Source organism: Schistocerca nitens, chromosome 6, assembly GCF_023898315.1.
Source record: "Schistocerca nitens isolate TAMUIC-IGC-003100 chromosome 6, iqSchNite1.1, whole genome shotgun sequence".
In the NCBI taxonomy this organism is placed as follows: domain Eukaryota; kingdom Metazoa; phylum Arthropoda; class Insecta; order Orthoptera; family Acrididae; genus Schistocerca; species Schistocerca nitens.
Window position 1 is genome coordinate 245,354,630 of NC_064619.1, and position 16,901 is coordinate 245,371,530.

Consider the following 16,901-nt stretch of genomic DNA (forward strand, 5'->3'; position numbering starts at 1 on the left):
CCAACACATACTTACACCTGCATGGTTACATTGTCCTGATCAACTACGTTTTACCATCACTGCAGCTCAAAACAGGATGTAGTGTGAAAGTTTATCAATGTTTTCAGTCTTCTTTGTGTGGCTCTTGACTGCTCAACCCCTCAGTTTAACAGTGAGTTGTTACCACTGCTCCTTCAGTTATTTATATTCCACAAAGCACTTTGTATTACAATATTTGTTAAGCTGTTGAGTTAGATAATGTAGTAGATACAGTATTGTGGCAGTAACTTGTTGTTTAGTCTCACTGTTATACTGTGAGAAATGCACATAATTTTGGTACAAAGTGAGCATAGGTGTAACTAAATAAATGTGTGTTAAAGTTTTAAATGTAGCTTCATGGTCAGCGACCATTTGGAAAGTAAAATTAAAGCAATAACAGCCCTCGGTTGCAAAAATTAAGTCTTTTGACCCGGTTGCGGCACTCTTATGATTGCTACCTGTGGCTTGACATGTGTGAGCAGTCCATGGTGGCGTGCCTCGCATATATTCTTTTTTAAAATTTTGTGACTAAAGCTTTATCGCTTGATATTTATTTTATACGTGACATGCCAATTTGAATGTTTTACTTCTGATGAAGGCTCTCGTAGTAGTACCGAAACCAGGTCAAAAGACTTAATTTTTGCAGCCAGGGGCAGTTATTGCTTTAATTTTGTAAGAGTGTATAATGCACCAATAAACATCCTTCACCAACAGGGTCCACTCCTGTGTTGGAGAGAGATGAGTGATGCCTCAGTTGAAGCTGTAAGCACTTGGCTCTTTTCTTCAATTTATTGTCCTGTTACATAGGGTAACCTGTTTTCACAGTAAAAGTAATAAATATTAACTCTCCCATTCTCATGTGTTGTAATTTATTAAGATGTCACATGTTGAACTCTTTACTTGTCAATTTTTAATTGTTTGTTGCAACTGTATCTTCATTATTAACAGTAGTAAGGAACGTAGTAGTAAAAAATCTTTTTCTGCATTGGTATTGTCAGTTACAGGACTGAACCTCTAGCCTTAATTTGTACATACAATTCTGAACCGTTATTGGAATTCTGAGCTATCTAACAATGAGCACCGTTTCGTCTTTCCATTTGTTCAGATGAAGTAAACTTTGAAATCATCCAGAACTCAATAATTTCTAAAGTGCTTTCATTAAATGGATAGTTTTCAACACACAGTTTTCTGTAGTTGCCATAATATATTTAAAGTAGTATTATTATAATGTATCTCGTTTCACTTTTGCAGGTATCATTTCAAAATATGAGTTCAGAGATGCTTTGTGGTGAAATGCAGAATGTTAGCATACGTTTCAAGAACATTGGTAGTGCTCCATTGAGTAATTTATATCTTGCATCATCTGTACCAGAATTGATTTCATGTGCTGGTTACCCAGTTTGTGATACTGGACAGGGGACTATTCCAGAAGTCATAAAAATTTCCCTTCCGGGTGGGCAACTTGCACCCGGTCAGAAACACATGGAATCCATGTGGCTTCGTGCACCTGACTATAGAGGCATCACTAACTTAGAAATTATGTTTTACTACGAAAACAATTACACCAAATGCATTCCACGGTAAGTAAAACAGTTCCTTATACTTCTGCATTCGAACATAATATTATGTGCCTCGCCCCTTCTCCCCACCAACACACATTCACAAATTGTGTATGTGCTGCACTCATATAAAATTTAAGCAACAGAATGCCACAATTTTTATAGTGAATGGCAGGATTTTGAGAAATGTTATAATATTATTTCAAGAGAACAATGAGATCAGTCATGATAGTGCAATGAAGTAAAAACACTGAAAATCTAGTATTTCCATGGTTTCCCTTAATTTTTTGATGCAAATAATTCAAGTGTGCCCTTGGCAAATCAGTAGAGAATTCTTTTACAGTTCCTTGGCCAGTTTAACCTAGTGCTCTGCATTGAAATTGTCAAGAAGGCATGGGATTGTGATCTCCATTTTGTTAGAACCTGTAAGGACTTAAGTTATGATTCTTAAACAGTTTTTCCTGATAATTATTATTTTTCTAAAAGGACAAGTAATCAGTGGTTACTCTCTTAATGACTTTGGTTTTCTGGGAATTAGGCGTAGTCTTAGTCATGGTGTTTGTTCCTGATGTTTTGTCTGCTACTGTGGGAGACATCCTCTGAGCCAGTGGCTGTGCAGGTAATTGATTCACCAATGTAATCAGCCTTAAATAAACAAAGTGCCGTACACTACATGTGCTCAGCTAAGGGCCAACTACAAAGGGAGGTGGTGCAGTGGTTAGCACACTGGACTTGCATCCGGGAGGACGAGGGCTCAAACGTGTGTCTGGCCATCCTGATGTAAGTCTTCTATGATCTCCCTAAATTGCTTCAGGCAAAATGCCAGGATGGTTCCTTTGAAATGGCATGGCTAGCTTCCTTCCCTGTCCTTCCTTAACCCGATGGGACCGGTGATCTTGCTGCTTGGTCCTTGGTCCCCTCCCCAATATCGACCAACCAACCAACCTAAGGCCCAACTATGACTGTGTCTAACATGAGCAGCAGTCTAGCTGAGATGGGTAATGGGATAAGGAAAAGACATTGGCCGGTAGGGAAAGAGGGAGGGGGGGGGGGGGGGGGTTGATAGCAGGTTAGGTTTGGGGGGGAAATGCTAGTGCTGCTTGTGGGAGCATGGAGTGACATGGTGACAGGATAGAGCTACTAGGTGCAAAACAGGAAGGCTGTGGGAGGGGAGGTGGGGTGGGGTGGAGGAGGAGAGGAGATGGAGGGGTGGGGAGGGGAGGGGAGTCCCTAGTCCACCCCAGTTAGATTGCGTGGGCACATGCACATGTGCGTTTTCTACATCTAAAGAAGAACTTTGCCCAAAAGCTGACATATTTCTAGCATTCTTTTTCACTGTGCCCATTGTTTTTCATTGTGCCTGTCTCAATTTAGGCCTCCACTTTACGGTTAGTAGCAGTTTATCCTTTCCATATTGTTGTTCCATCCTGGACTTAGCGTTGTTTGAACTATTTATTTGTGACTTCACAATAGTTGAAACCATGTACATCTGATTTACTAATAAAAGCTTCAGTGGATGTCGTGAGGAACATGAGAGCAATAATCATCTGGATAGCATGATGAATTAGCATGGATAAACTAGCAGAAGTGGTTCATGTATAGGAACGGGGAACCACCAAATTTGATGCTTCGATACTGAAATTTCGGCAGGGTCCAATCACCACATTGTTAGGGTATTTAGAGAGAACATATAAATTCAGAAACACAAAAACAACTTTTAACAGAAAATGAGGGCTGAAATGAGGGAAGTTGTGGGCCTTAATGCCAAATAAAGTAAACATCACCAATCCTTCTGCTTTATAAATTCCTTAATATACATTGGTTTGAACCCATGATCTTTGGCAACAGTCAGAAGACATCACAACTCTACAGTTACAAATAAAAAAGTTTGGCTGCTTCAGGTAATTGAGCCGTTGGTACACTGTTTAAAGCAGTGCATATTGGAAAATCATCTATCTGCTCTCCATGCCTCTAACAAATACTCCTGCAATGGGGGATGAAATATCAGGTACAAAATTAGTCTAGGGCAGTGGCCCTAGGCAAGAAAACTAGTGTTGCTACTGAAGCAGCAGTGAGTTTAATTTTGTGCCTTCCAGGTATACAGCAAAGTTGCTGTTTCTACGTAAAGGCAAATTCATAGTGCCTGAAGATGATGACTAGGTCGGTCATCAAAATAATGTGGATATAATGGAAACAATAATTTTGCTGTGTACCTAGTAGCACACCATTAATCAGTCACACCAAGGAAATCTGAGATAATATGTACACTTCTTTTTTTTTTTTTTTTTTTTTTTTTTTTTTTTTTTTTTTTTTTTTTTTTTTCCAGACATGCAGTTGACAGTTGTTTGTTGCAATGTTTCATAGGTTGATCGAAGTTTGAATATTGTGTGTTAGATTCAGTATTGCCACAACTTATTTCTTGTACACTGAAAAGAGGAGTAAAAAAGATATGAATGCAAGCAGCAATCTGAGAGGGTGAGGAAGTGGAAGAGATAGTGATTGTGGTGTACAAGAGGGGGGGGGGGGGGGGGAAATGCTATCTGATGGAGTATGCAAAGACTAGACTGCCAACAGGTTAAGTGTCAGGAGGTTGTGGGGCAGGGAGGTGGGGGTGAGGAATGGGGAAGACAGGTGGATGCATTGACAGAGGACTGCAAATAAAAAGGATGGGAGATGAGAATGTGAGGAGATAATAGGACTGGGGGTGGAAACTGTTGGGTAGAGGGTGTGCAGACAGTATGTTTCCATAGGTTGAGGCCAGGATAGTTACAGGCGCGGAGAATGTGTTGTAAGGTTAACTCCCATCTGCACAGTTCAGGAAAGCTGGTGGTAGAGGGAAGGATCCAGATGGCTCAAGTAGTGAATGAGCCATTAGTATCAAGTGTGTTATGTTCAGTTGAATGTTGTGCCACAGTTTAGTGGTTGCCTTTCCTCCCAGTGGACAGCTGGTTGGTAGTGGCCTTTCCTCCTGGTGGACAGCTGGTTGGTAGTCATTCCAATATAAAAAGATGTGCAATGATTGCAGCAGAGCTGATAAATGACATGGCTGCTTTCACATGTGCTCCGGCCCCTGATGGGGTAGGATAAACCTGTGACAGGACTCGAATAGGAAGTGCTGGGTGGGTGGATAGGGCAGGTTTTGCACCTGGGTCTCCCACTGGTATGTGATCCTTGTGGCGAGGGTCTGGGATTGGGAGTGGGGCAGTGGTGGGCTATTATGTTGTGGAGGTTGGGTGGGCAACGGAACATGACTTTAGGTGGGCTCGGAAGAATCTCGAGTAGAATGTCCCTATTTCAGGGCACAACAATAGGTGATCAAAGTACTGGTGAAGGATGTGGTTCAGTTGTTACAGCCTGGGGTGTTACTGGGTGACGAAGGGGCACTCGCTTGTAACTGGTTTTTGTGGGAGATGGGAGTATTGAGGGTGTGAGGGTAAATGGCACGGGAGAGCTGTTTGTGTACAGGGTCTGAGGGATAGTATCTGTATGTGAAGGCCTTGGTGAGACCCTCAGCATACTTAGCAAGAGAGATTTTGTCACTGCAGATACCCTGTCCACAGGTAGCCAGGCTATAAGGGAGGGATTTTTTGGTGCGAAAGAGATGGCAGCTGACAAAATGCAAGTACTGTTGGTGGTTGGTAGGTTTAATGTGGACAGAGGTGCAGATGGAACCAGCAGAGAGAAGGGGATCAACATCTAGGAATGTGGAAACCTACTGCCAATCTCAGGGCACACCATCCAACCCCTATCGTACCCACAGTGTTGCTCTTTGTCCACACCCCATAGCAGCTAAACAGTCCCTAGTTGACCTTTTCAACTTGCAACATCCCCCAAAACTCACTACCAACCCTCCACCAAATCCAGAGCCAAAATATTCCCGTAACACAATTGTTAACCTTGCAACCAAAACCCTCAGCTCCGCAGAAGTTTGTCCTATCCAAAGGCCTCACCTTTAGCCATACACCCAAATTTAACCATGCTGGACTTGTCAAACACCTACTCCCCTTCTCCCAACCCCTGCAATGGAAACACTTCATTGCCTCCAATCCCTCCAACCAAAACCACTTTAATTCCAACATTCAACCCTGCCTCTTCCAGTTCGTACCACCATCCAACTGTGATACTCCCCCCTCCCATCTAACAACCCGCCAATCACCTTCCAGGAATACCTTACTCCAACTTAGCCTCACCATCCCTCCCAAGTCCCTTCCTCAGAACACTATCTTTTCAGTGGAAAGAAGTCCAACACAAACTCCAGTACCTGCTTAAACCCTTAGGCCCTTCCCAGAACATCTCCCCTGATTCCATTTCCCTCCTCATCCCTATGACACCCCACACACCCATCTTCTACATGCTATCCAAAATCCACAAACACAACAATTCTAGGGGCCCCATTGTGCCTGGTTATTGTGCCCCCATTGAAAGAATTTCAGCATTCATTCACCAACACCTCCAATGAATTGGCCATAATCTAGCCTTCCCCATCAAATACACCAACCACTTCCTTCCCTAACAGTCCACCATTCCCACCCTTTTACCTCCTGGATCCCTACTTGTCACTGTTGACACCCCTTCCCTATACACAAACATCCCTCATGTCCTTGGTCTTGCCGCTATTGAACACTACCTTTCCCAGCATCCTTCAGACTCCAAACCCATTTCTCATACGCCTAACTTTATCCTAACCCACAGATACTTCTCATTTGAAGGAAAAATAATAAACAAATCCGCAGCACAGCTCTGGGCTCCCCCTGCGGGTTCGGGGGTTAGAATAGGCCCGAGGTATTCCTGCCTGTTGTAAGAGGCGACTAAAGGAGTCCCTCCCCCTCAAGGGGGTAGTTAGCACCTGCGTCCGAAGACGGACGGTTCCACGACCTATATTTGCGGTCATTTTGGTTTTTCACTTCTTCTGGTTTCTTCCTTCCTTTGGTTGGTTCCTTTCTTTGTTCTTCTCCATATCACTGTCTTACTTACTCTTTCCCTTGCCTCCTTCTCCTTGCCTTCTTCTCCTTGCCTCCTCCATCTCCTTGCCTCCTCCATCTCCTTGCCTCCTCCATCTCCTTGCCTCCTCCATCTCCTTGCCTCCTCCATCTCCTTGCCTCCTCCATCTCCTTGCCTCCTCCATCTCCTTGCCTCCTCCATCTCCTTGCCTCCTCCATCTCCTTGCCTCCTCCATCTCCTTGCCTCCTCCATCTCCTTGCCTCCTCCATCTCCTTGCCTCCTCCATCTCCTTGCCTCCTCCATCTCCTTGCCTCCTCCATCTCCTTGCCTCCTCCATCTCCTTGCCTCCTCCATCTCCTTGCCTCCTCCATCTCCTTGCCTCCTCCATCTCCTTGCCTCCTCCATCTCCTTGCCTCCTCCATCTCCTTGCCTCCTCCATCTCCTTGCCTCCTCCATCTCCTTGCCTCCTCCATCTCCTTGCCTCCTCCATCTCCTTGCCTCCTCCATCTCCTTGCCTCCTCCATCTCCTTGCCTCCTCCATCTCCTTGCCTCGTCCATCTCCTTGCCTCGTCCATCTCCTTGCCTCGTCCATCTCCTTGCCTCGTCCATCTCCTTGCCTCGTCCATCTCCTTGCCTCGTCCATCTCCTTGCCTCGTCCATCTCCTTGCCTCGTCCATCTCCTTGCCTCGTCCATCTCCTTGCCTCGTCCATCTCCTTGCCTCGTCCATCTCCTTGCCTCGTCCATCTCCTTGCCTCGTCCATCTCCTTGCCTCGTCCATCTCCTTGCCTCGTCCATCTCCTTGCCTCGTCCATCTCCTTGCCTCGTCCATCTCCTTGCCTCGTCCATCTCCTTGCCTCGTCCATCTCCTTGCCTCGTCCATCGCCTTGCCTCGTCCATCGCCTTGCCTCGTCCTTCGCCTTGCCTTCTCTGGTCTCCGCCTCGGCGTTTGAGACAGTCTGTCCTTTCTCTCCCTCTCTCCCTTCTTTTTCCTCTTCTTCCTTCCTCCCTGTTCGTGCCTGAAGGCCGACCCACGTGTTTGCACGCGTAGCCAGTGATGGGGTAACGCGTAATTCCCTGCCCTGGGTAGACACGTAAGGCACGCACGTACCCCCTGGTAAAGGCCAGGCCCAGGGAGGGGTGATTGCCTGACCTGAGGTGTAAACATTCACCTAAGGCGGGAGTGCCCTCTGAGAGGGTCCCCACAAGGACGGAGCGCGCCATCGGAGTCGCTGGCAATCATGGGGGACTCCTCCGCAATGGATTTCTCTTCTTCTTCTTCTTCTTCTTCTTCTTCTTCTTCTTCTTCTTCTTCTTCTCCTCTCTCGACTTCTGCCCACAAATGGAAACTTGACCAGCCACCAGTGACAAAAATACTACCGCCTGCCCCACAGTTCCTCGTAGTTTCTCGATCTGAGGACGGAAAGGATTTTTCCTCTGTCAACCCTTTCATTATCCAGAAGGGTGTAGATGCCATAGCCGGATCTGTCAAGTCTTGTACCAGGTTGCGTAACGGTACCTTGTTACTAGAAACTGAGAGCGCCTTTCAGGCACAAAAACTGCTTCGGGCCACACTCCTGTACACGTTCCCTGTCCGGGTGGAGGCTCACCGCACTTTGAATTCGTCTTGTGGTGTGGTATATACTAGATCACTCGACGGATTGACTGACGAGGAGATTCAGTCTTTCCTCTCTGAGCAGGGCGTGATGGCTGTCCATAGGGTCATGAAAAAGGTCAACAATGACCTTGTACCGACCCGGACACTTTTCTTGACCTTTGATAGTGTTCAGCTGCCGTCGCGCATCAAAGCAGGCTATGAGGTTATTTCTGTTCGCCCCTATGTCCCGACACCTACGCGCTGCTACCAGTGTCAGCATTTTAATCACACTCGCCAGTCTTGTTCCAATGCGGCTAAATGTGTCACTTGTGGCAGGGATGCCAATGAGGGTGACTGTCCACCTCCGTCTCCTCATTGTGTGAACTGTCAGGGTGACCATGCAGCGTCCTCCCGCGACTGTCCCATCTACAAGGAAGAACGCTGTATACAGAAAATTCGGGTCAAAGAGAAAGTGTCCACCTTGGCTGCTCGCAAGCTATTTGCTAGTAGGAAGCCCACGCTGCTCCCAGCGGGGAAATACAGAACTGTCCTCGCCTCTCCTCGGACTACCAGGGAGGTGGCGACGCAGACATGTGATGTGACCTTCAGCACTATGGTCGTCCGTTCGGCCAGTGTAAGATCGCCCGGTCGACGTCTCCTCTTCCTCCAGTCACCCCTCAGACACAAGCACCTTCATCAGCTTCTGCCAAGACGAAGACCCAGAAGTCAGATGCACGGGCCTTCGAGAAGGAACCGTCCCGTGCAGACTTCCTACGTGCCTTGATCTCCCAGCCATCGACCAGTACTTCCACTAAACGACCTTCCAAGAAGGCTCATAGGAAGCACAGTTCTCCTTCTCCGCCACGGCGCATTTCTTCTCCTGCGCCACCCAGCGGTTGCTGCCCCAGGCCGTCATCCGTTTCGCCTGGCCGCACCGCTGGTAGCCGAACATCTGGCCATTCACCGGCGGAGGAATCTCCCCCTCCCGGCCATCTTAACAAGATGGCCGATGAACTTATAGAACCAATGGACGATGACTGTCCGCCTACTGATAGCGGTGGCAGTGCTCGCTCGAAGCCAGGCCCTCAGCGGCCTTCGAGGTGACCCCTTTTTGCATCTTCTTTTTCTTTTTCTTCTCACGATGGCACTTATTCATTCCAACTGAGAGGACTTAAAGTTGCTGCTCCGCTTGCACCGTCCGCTCGTCATAGCCCTCCAGGAAACGAAGCTACGCCCATGCGATCAAATTGCCTTGGCACACTACACCTCTGTGCATTTTGACCTACCCCCTGTGGCAGGTATTCCGGCTCATGGAGGGGTTATGTTGCTGGTCCGGGATGATATTTACTACGATCCCATCACATTGCACACCGGCCTGCAGGCAGTTGCCGTCTGAATTACTCTCCCCACTTTTACATTTTACATTTGTACTGTTTACACTCCATCATCGTCTGCCGTTACCAGGGCAAACATGATGCAAATTATTGCTCAGTTACCTGCACCATTTTTGTTAACTGGAGACTTCAATGCCCACCATCCCCTTTCGGGCTCTCCAGCATCCTGCCCGAGGGGCTCCCTGTTAGCAGACCTTTTCAACCAGCTCAATCTTGTCTGCCTCAATACTGGCGCCCCCACTTTTCTTTCGGACACAACTCACACCTATTCCCATTTAGACCTCTCAATATGTACTAACCAACTTGCACACCGGTTTGAGTGGTATGCACTTTCTGATACATATTCGAGCGACCACTTCCCGTGTGTTATCCATCTCCTGCATCATACTCCCTCTCCGTGCTCAACTAGTTGGAACATCTCCAAAGCAGACTGGGGGCTCTTCTCTTCCAGGGCAACCTTTCAGGATCAAACCTTCACAAGCTGCGATAGTCAGGTCGCACACCTCACGGAAGTCATTCTCACTGCTGCTGAATATTCCATCCCTCACACTACTTCTTCTCCACGTCGCGTACCGGTCCCCTGGTGGACCGCAGCATGTAGAGACGCTTTACATGCTCGTCGACGTTCTTTATGCACCTTTAAACGCCACCCTACAGTGGCGAATTGTATCAATTATAAACGATTACGTGCGCAGTGTCGTCGTCTTATTAAAGAAAGCCAGCTGGGCTGCTTTCACAAGCACCTTCAACAGTTTCACTCCTCCTCCTGTTGTCTGGGGTAGCCTGCGCTGGCTATCTGGCACTAAGGTCCACTCACCAGTTTCTGGCTTGACGGTCGCGAATGACGTCCTTGTGGCCCCTGAGGATGTCTCCAATGCTTTCGGCCACTTTTTCGCAGAGGTTTCGAGCTCCGCTCATTACCACCCTGCCTTCCTCCCCCGAAAACAGGGGGAGGAGGCTAGGCCACCTAACTTCCGCTCCTCGAATCGTGAAAGTTATAATGCCCCATTCACCATGCGGGAACTCGAAAATGCACTTGCCCGGTCACGGTCCTCCGCTCCAGGGCCTGATTCTATTCATATTCAGATGCTGAAGAATCTTTCTCCTGCGGGTAAAGGTTTTCTTCTTCGTACTTATAATCGCATCTGGATTGAGGGACATGTTCCCGCATGCTGGCGCGAGTCTATTGTTGTACCGATTCCTAAGCCGGGGAAGGACAAGGACTTGTCTTCCAGTTATCGACCCATCTCGCTTACTAGCTGTGTCTGTAAGGTGATGGAGCGAATGGTTGACTCTCGTTTGGTTTGGCTGCTCGAATCTCGAAGCCTACTTACCAATGTACAATGTGGATTTCGTAGGTGCCGCTCTGCTGTTGACCATCTGGTTACCTTGTCGACCTTCATTATGAATAACTTGTTGTGGAAGCGCCCGAGCGCGTCTGTGTTCTTTGATTTGGAGAAGGCTTACGACACCTGTTGGAGGGTGGGCATTCTCTGCACCATGCATACATGGGGCCTTTGCGGTCGCCTCCCTGTTTTTATTCGTTCCTTTTTAATGGATCGACAGTTCAGGGTATGTGTGGGTTCTGTCCTGTCAGACACCTTTCGCCAGGAGAATGGGGTGCCACAGGGCTCAGTTTTGAGCATCACTCTCTTCACCATAGCGATCAATCCAATAATGTATTGCCTCCCAGCTGATGTATCAGGCTCCCTTTTCGTGGACGATTTTACCATCTATTGCAGCTCGCAGCGTACATGTTTCCTGGAGCACTGTCTTCAGCGTTCTCTTGACTGTCTTTACTCCTGGAGTGTCGCCAATGGCTTCCGTTTTTCTGCCGAGAAGACGGTCTGTAGTAACTTCTGGTACTACAAAGAGTTTCTCCCACCGTCTTACGACTCGGTCCCGTTGCTCTCCCATTCGTGGAGACAACAAAATTTTTAGGTTTTACATTTGACAGGAAACTTAGCTGGTTTCCACATGTGTCATATTTGGCTGCCCGTTGTACCCGTTCTGTAAATGTCCTCCGTGTTCTCAGTAGTATGTCGTGGGGAGTGGATCGAACCGTCCTACTTCACCTATATCGGTCGATCATCCGCTCCAAGCTGGATTATGGGAGCTTCGTATACTCCTCTGCACGGCCGTCCATCTTACGCCGCCTCAACTCCATACAACATTGGGGTTTACGTCTTGCGATCGGAACGTTTTATACTAGTCCCGTCGAGAGTCTTCATCCTGAAGCCGGTGAATTGCCACTCACCTACCGGCGCGATATACTGCTTTGTCGGTATGCCTGTCGGCTACTGTCCATGCCCGACCACCCATCTTATTGTTCCTTTTTTGACGACTCTCTCGACCGTCAATACGGGTTGTATGTCTCAGCCCTGCTACCCCCTGGAGTTCACTTTCGTCGCCCTCTTCAACACCTTGATTTTTCACTCCCTGCAACCTTTAGAGTGGGCGAGAGCCACACGCCACCTTGGCTCCAGACTCAGGTTCGCGTTCACCTTGATCTCAGCTCGCTCCCAAAGGAGGTTACCCCCAGTTCAGTATACCACTCCCGTTTTGTCGAACTTCATTTATACAGATGGCTCTAAGACCAATGACGGGGTCGGGTGTTCTTTTATTGTCGGGGCACAAAGTTTCCAATACCGGCTCCATGGCCATTGTTCGGTCTTCACAGCTGAGCTCTTTGCCCTCTACCAGGCTGTTCTTTACATCTGCCGCCACCAACATTCTGCTTATGTCATCTGCTCCGATTCCCTGAGCGCCATCCAGAGCCTCAGTGATCTGTATCCGGTTCACCCTTTCGTGCACCGGATCCAACGCTCTCTTCAGCAGCTGGTGGACGACGGTTCTCCGGTTAGCTTTATGTGGATTCCTGGCCATGTCGGTATCCCTGGGAACGAAGCTGCAGATGCCGCGGCCAAGGCTGCGGTCCTCCAGCCTCGGATAGCTTCTTGTTGTGTCCCTTCATCAGATTGTAGCAGGGTCATTTGTCGGTGCATTTTATCGCTGTGGCATGCCGATTGGGCTGCACTTACAGACAACAAGCTTCGGGCCTTGAAACCTCTTCCCGCGGCTTGGACATCCTCGTCATGCCCTTCTCGGTGGGAGGAGGTCATTTTGGCCCGGTTACAAATTGGACACTGCCGGTTCAGCCATCGCCATCTGCTGACGGCTGCGCCGGCGCCGTTCTGCCCATGTGGGCAATTGCTGACGGTCCACCACATTTTAACGTACTGTCCGGATTTCAATACACTGCGTCTTGATCTTGGCCTGCCATGTACTCTGGATGCCATTTTAGCGGATGATCCAGGAGCAGCTGCTCGCGTTCTTCGTTTTATCAACTTGACAAACCTGTCTAAGGACATTTGATTATGCTGTTTTTTAAATCCTCTGCCTGTATATGTCTTTTATAGTATTGTCCCTTTTAGTTGCTGTTTTAACCGTGTGCCTCGCGGTGCATTCCTAACTTAGTCTGGGCGCTAATGACCATTGTAGTTGTGCGCCCCCCCAAAAAAAAAAAAAAAAAAAAAAGAGCTAACCTTTTTATGGGTCATATAGAAAAGACCTTTCTTGCCTCCAAAACACCATACCCCTAGGTCTGGGTCAGGTTCATTGATATCTTCGTAGTCTTAACCCAGTGCCAAGATACCTTTCTTCCCCCCCCCCCCCCCCCCCCCAAAAACTTTCTCTCCCATTCGCATCATGTGGTCCTCCTCAACTCAGTGTGCCACCTTCCTAGATGTTGATATCCTCCTCTCTCATGGCTCTATCTGCACCTCTGTCCACATTAAACCCACCAACAGTACCTGCATTTTGACAGTTGTCATCCCTTTCACACCAAAATGTCCCTCCTGTACAGTGGGATGGTGTACCTGCAATGACAAAAACTCTCTTGCTCAGTATACTGACGGTCTCACCGAGGCATTCACAGACAGGCACTATCCCCCAGACCTAGTACACAAACAGATGTCCCATGCCATTTATCCTCGCACCCAAAATCCTCCCACCACCGCCAAAAACCAGCCACAAAGGAGTGTCCCCTTCATCACCAGGACTACCCCAGACAGGGACAACTGAACCACATCCTTCGCCAGGGCTTTGATTATCTATCATCATGTCCTGAAATGAAGGACATCCTACCCGAGATACTTCCCACCCCTCTAAAGTAGTGTTCCATTGCTCACCTAACCTCCACAACATCCCAGTCCATCTCCATCTCTATGCCACTCCCAATCCCAGCCCCTTGCCACAAGGACCATATCTCTGTGGAAGACTCAGGTGCAAAACTTGACCAATCCACCCACCCAGCACTTCCTATTCCAGTCCTGTCCTACTCCATCGGGCCAAGCCATCTGTGAAAGCAGCTATGTCATTTACCAGCTCTGCTGCAATCATTGTGCATCTTTTTACATTGGAATGACTACCAACCAGCTGTCCACCAGGAGGAAAGGCCACTACCAATCTGTGGCCAAGAGCAAAGTAGACCAACCACCCTGTGGCACAACATGCAGCTGAACATAACACATTTGATTTCAATGGCTGCTTCACTACTTGAGCCATCTGGATCCTTCCCTCCACTACCAGCTTTTCTGAACTGCACAGATGGGAGTTATCCTTACAGCACATTCTCCGCTCCCGTAATCATCCCGGTCTCAACCTACAGTAACATACTGTCCCCACACCCTCCACCCAACAGTTTCCATCCCCCCCTGTCCTATCACCTTCTTCCATTCTCATCTGCCACCTTGTTTGTTTGCAGCCCTCTGCCAATGCATACACCTGTCTTTCCCCACTCCCACTCCCTCTCCCTCCACCTCCCTGGCCCCCAGACAACTGAGCTCCACCTGTTGGCAGTCTAGCCCTTGCAGACACCACCAGACCGCATTCATCTCTCCCCCCACCCGTACACCACTATCCCTTCCCATTCCCCTTCTCATCCCCTTCATATTGCTGCTTGCATCCCATGTGATGCTGCATTCCAGCCTGAGATGCTAGAGTTGGCAGTCGTGTGTGTGTGTGTGTGTGTGTGTGTGTGTGTGTGTGTGTGTGTTGCTCTGTCAAAGGCTGTGGCTGTAAGCTATGTGTGAGTGTCTTTTAATTGTGCCTGTCTGCAATTTGATGTGTCTTCTTTACACTAAGTAACAACTCTCTTTTCCTATATTGTTGATATTCCAACCTGGAATTTCCATTGTTTGAAGTAGATATTTCTGTGAGTTGCGTTGATAACCAGCTGAAATCATTAAAACTATTCAAAGTCCCAGGGCCCAGTCGAATGCCTATCAGAGTATATACCTGATTCATGGCCGAGTTGGGCCCTCCGTTAACTCTAATCTGCCACAGTTCCCTTGAACAAGAAACTGTGCCCAGTAGTTGGAAGAAAGTACAGGTCACATCTGTCAATAAGAAGGTAAAATGAAACTGCGACGCAAAAACAAAAATTATTCATTAATTAACTTGTTTGACCTTTGACTTTTACACAGATGAGACAGGTACTGGATTTAAACTCTCTTTTAATTCATTTTCTTAGATGCATACCTTCAAAAAAAATTTACCTGGCTAAGATGAAAAATCTGAAAAAAATTTGACTGTAGATGAATATGTTTTCTTTGTGGCTGCTGTAAGGAGAGAACGTGTTAGGTACAGGATGAGTTGGCAGTCGGAGGTTTCTGCTTCTCCAGTTCTCAGAGAACGCCAGGCAAAACCAGAGAAAACTGCTACAACTCACGATGAAGACTCCATTTCTCTTGGCAGCAAAAATATTCAGTCACTGTAAGGTCTTCTGGAAAACACTTTCAGAATGAGAAGGTTTGACAACAGTGGCATTATGATATCTTCTGACTAACAAACTGGTAGCTTAGGGAACGTCTTGAACACACAAGCTGACGCCGAAATATTGCTCGTCATTCAGACCTTGATAGTAGGAGATTTGCCCAGTATTGTTAATTCGTGAAGAAATATCCATGCACTGTATTGCTAAACACACTAAGAGTTTTTATGAATGTCCGGGGATCCAACATTGAATAAAAGTTCGTAAATGATATTTACCTTCTTTTTTTACAAATTCAATTTTTATTCTTGATAATCGCAATTACATGTTGACCTCTGCACTTCAGATTGCTTCCATATGCAAACTTATCTCCAACAATTACAAGAAAACAGCAGAGAGCGCTGTCGTCAGAGCAAAGAGTGTTGTCATATCAAATTACGGTAGCGCATCATTGCTTGTACTCGCAGCTGGAATATTACAGTCATATTACATTATGTATGGACATTACAAAGGGTAGCAGAAGTAATTCACAAAATGACTGTCCAATATCTGTGACAGCCATTTGTTGTAGAATCTTAGAAACTATTCTGAGCTCAAACATAATGAGGTATATTGAACAGAAGAGCCTCTTCCATGCCAGCTAGTATAAATTTTGAAAACATAGATCATGTGAAACCCAACCCAAATTTTTCTAACATGTCATCCTGAAAGCTGAACATCAAAGTGGTCAGGTAGGTGTAGTATTTCTCGATTTCCGAAAAGCATTTCAGTCAGTATCACACTTACACTTATTATCAAAAGTGTGATCATATGGGGTATCGGACAAAATATGTGACTGGATTGAAGACATTTTGGTAGGGAGGATGCAGCATGTTATCTTGGATGGAAGAAGAATCAACAGATGTAGAAGTAACTCTGGGTGTAACCCAGGAAAGTGTTTTTGGTCCCCTGTTGTTCATGTTGTTTATTAATGATCTTGTCGATGTTATTAATAGTAGCCTCAGAATTTTCACAGATGATGCAGTTATCTGTAATGAAGTACACTTTGACCTAAACTGTACAAATATTCAGTCAGCCATTGATAAGATTTCAAAGTGGTGCATTGATTGGCTGCTTGCTTTAAATATTCAATAATGTAAAGTTGTGCACTTTGCAGAATGGAAAACATAGTATCCCGTGAATATAATATTAGTGAGACCAAGTTTGAATCTCTAAACTCGAGCAAATACAGTACTTGCTGGGAGAAATGCATTTTTGAGCCATTAGCTGTGCAAATACACCTTTATTCAGTATCAGTTTCAGTTAAATAACAATCTTCACAGGAGAGAAGCTGTAATTTTCAGTTCGGGACATTGATACAAAAGAAAGTAACCATTTGTGCCAGACCTTGAAATGTGATTAGGAATATTGTAAAGTAACTGTTTACAGCTGTCAGATACATGAAGAAATCCATCTCTGAGCCATCAGCTACACCTTTATTCTCTACCCGTTTCTGTTAAATAAACATCTACATCGAAGAAATGATTATTTAACTAAAAAAAATAGAGAATAAAGGTGTATTTGCTCAGCTGATGGCTCAGAGATGCATTTCTTCAATTGTTTGATGGCTGTAAACAGTTAC

At 46.6% G+C, this 16,901-nt stretch overlaps 1 protein-coding gene across 3 annotated transcripts in view; it reads left to right on the plus strand.

The window, feature by feature from the left end:
- The window catches only part of LOC126262211 (trafficking protein particle complex subunit 8), a 309,618-nt gene that overhangs the window by 210,656 nt on the left and 82,061 nt on the right, over nucleotides 1-16,901 (plus strand). For all 3 annotated transcript variants that reach the window (XM_049958637.1, XM_049958638.1, XM_049958639.1), the window contains one exon: nucleotides 1,270-1,598. In XM_049958637.1, coding sequence (XP_049814594.1) covers nucleotides 1,270-1,598 — 329 coding nt within the window. The remainder of the gene's footprint in view (nucleotides 1-1,269; nucleotides 1,599-16,901) is intronic.